This window comes from Myotis davidii, unplaced genomic scaffold (genome assembly GCF_000327345.1).
Source record: "Myotis davidii unplaced genomic scaffold, ASM32734v1 scaffold1535, whole genome shotgun sequence".
Classification (NCBI taxonomy): Eukaryota; Metazoa; Chordata; class Mammalia; order Chiroptera; family Vespertilionidae; genus Myotis; species Myotis davidii.
This window is the reverse complement of record NW_006286703.1, coordinates 112240-112960: the sequence shown is the minus strand read 5'-3', so window position 1 is coordinate 112960 and position 721 is coordinate 112240. Positions and strand designations below refer to the sequence as shown.

At 58.4% G+C, this 721-nt stretch overlaps 1 protein-coding gene across 1 annotated transcript in view; it reads right to left on the bottom strand.

Annotated features, from left to right (window-relative positions):
* LOC102762433 (acyl-coenzyme A synthetase ACSM1, mitochondrial) overlaps positions 1 to 721 on the bottom strand; it is a gene marked incomplete at its 5' end in the record, with an annotated part of 39036 nt that overhangs the window by 18385 nt on the left and 19930 nt on the right. Inside the window, one exon of the mRNA XM_006758658.2 lies at positions 324 to 474. Within this exon, the coding sequence (XP_006758721.1) occupies positions 324 to 474 (151 nt within the window). The remainder of the gene's footprint in view (positions 1 to 323; positions 475 to 721) is intronic.

Below are 721 nucleotides of genomic sequence, written 5' to 3'. Positions count from 1 at the left end.
CAGCCCTCGCAGGCTGGGCCTCCGTGAGGCAGGAGGTGCCTCCATGGCCATTGCTCCTCCTGGCTCCCCTGATCCCAGGGACCCAGCCCCTGTTCTCGGACCCCTTTAGAAGGTTTTGTCCAATAGTCGTCAGCACACTGAGGTCTTGACAAGTCAAAGACTGTGTGTGAATTGTCTCTCTGCAAACTGATTTGGGGCCCATCAGCCTAGAATTACGGAGCCACCCTCTGCTGGCTGTGCACACAGTGGGGCCTGTGCACACACTCTGGCAGATTCAGCTCCTCTGCTGGGCTGGGTGGGCCCTGCGGGGCCCGTCCACATACCGTTTCCGACTGTCCGTAGAGCTGGTGGAGCAGAAGGCCTGTCCGTTGTCTCCACTTCTCTTGCTCTTCGGGCAGCAGGGCCTCCCCGCCAGTAGAGCAATGCTCCAGAGTCGGGAACCTGAGGTTTGGGGGAGACAAGGTGTCCACAGAGCTTCAGAGCAGGCCCTGGACGTTCCTACCCAGGCCCAGGAGTTAGGAGCCCATCCACCTTTCTGCTTCCTCACTTCCTTACTTGCCTTCTGGGTGGACGTCATTCACTTCCTGTCTGTCAGCCCCTGTGAACTGTTCTTCAGGCCGGACGGGGGCTGGGGGTGGGCGTTGGGGAAGGATGAGCCAATGGGTTCAGTTAGGCATCCAACTAAATTTGGACATTGAGACCTTTTCTGTGGGAAGTTTCT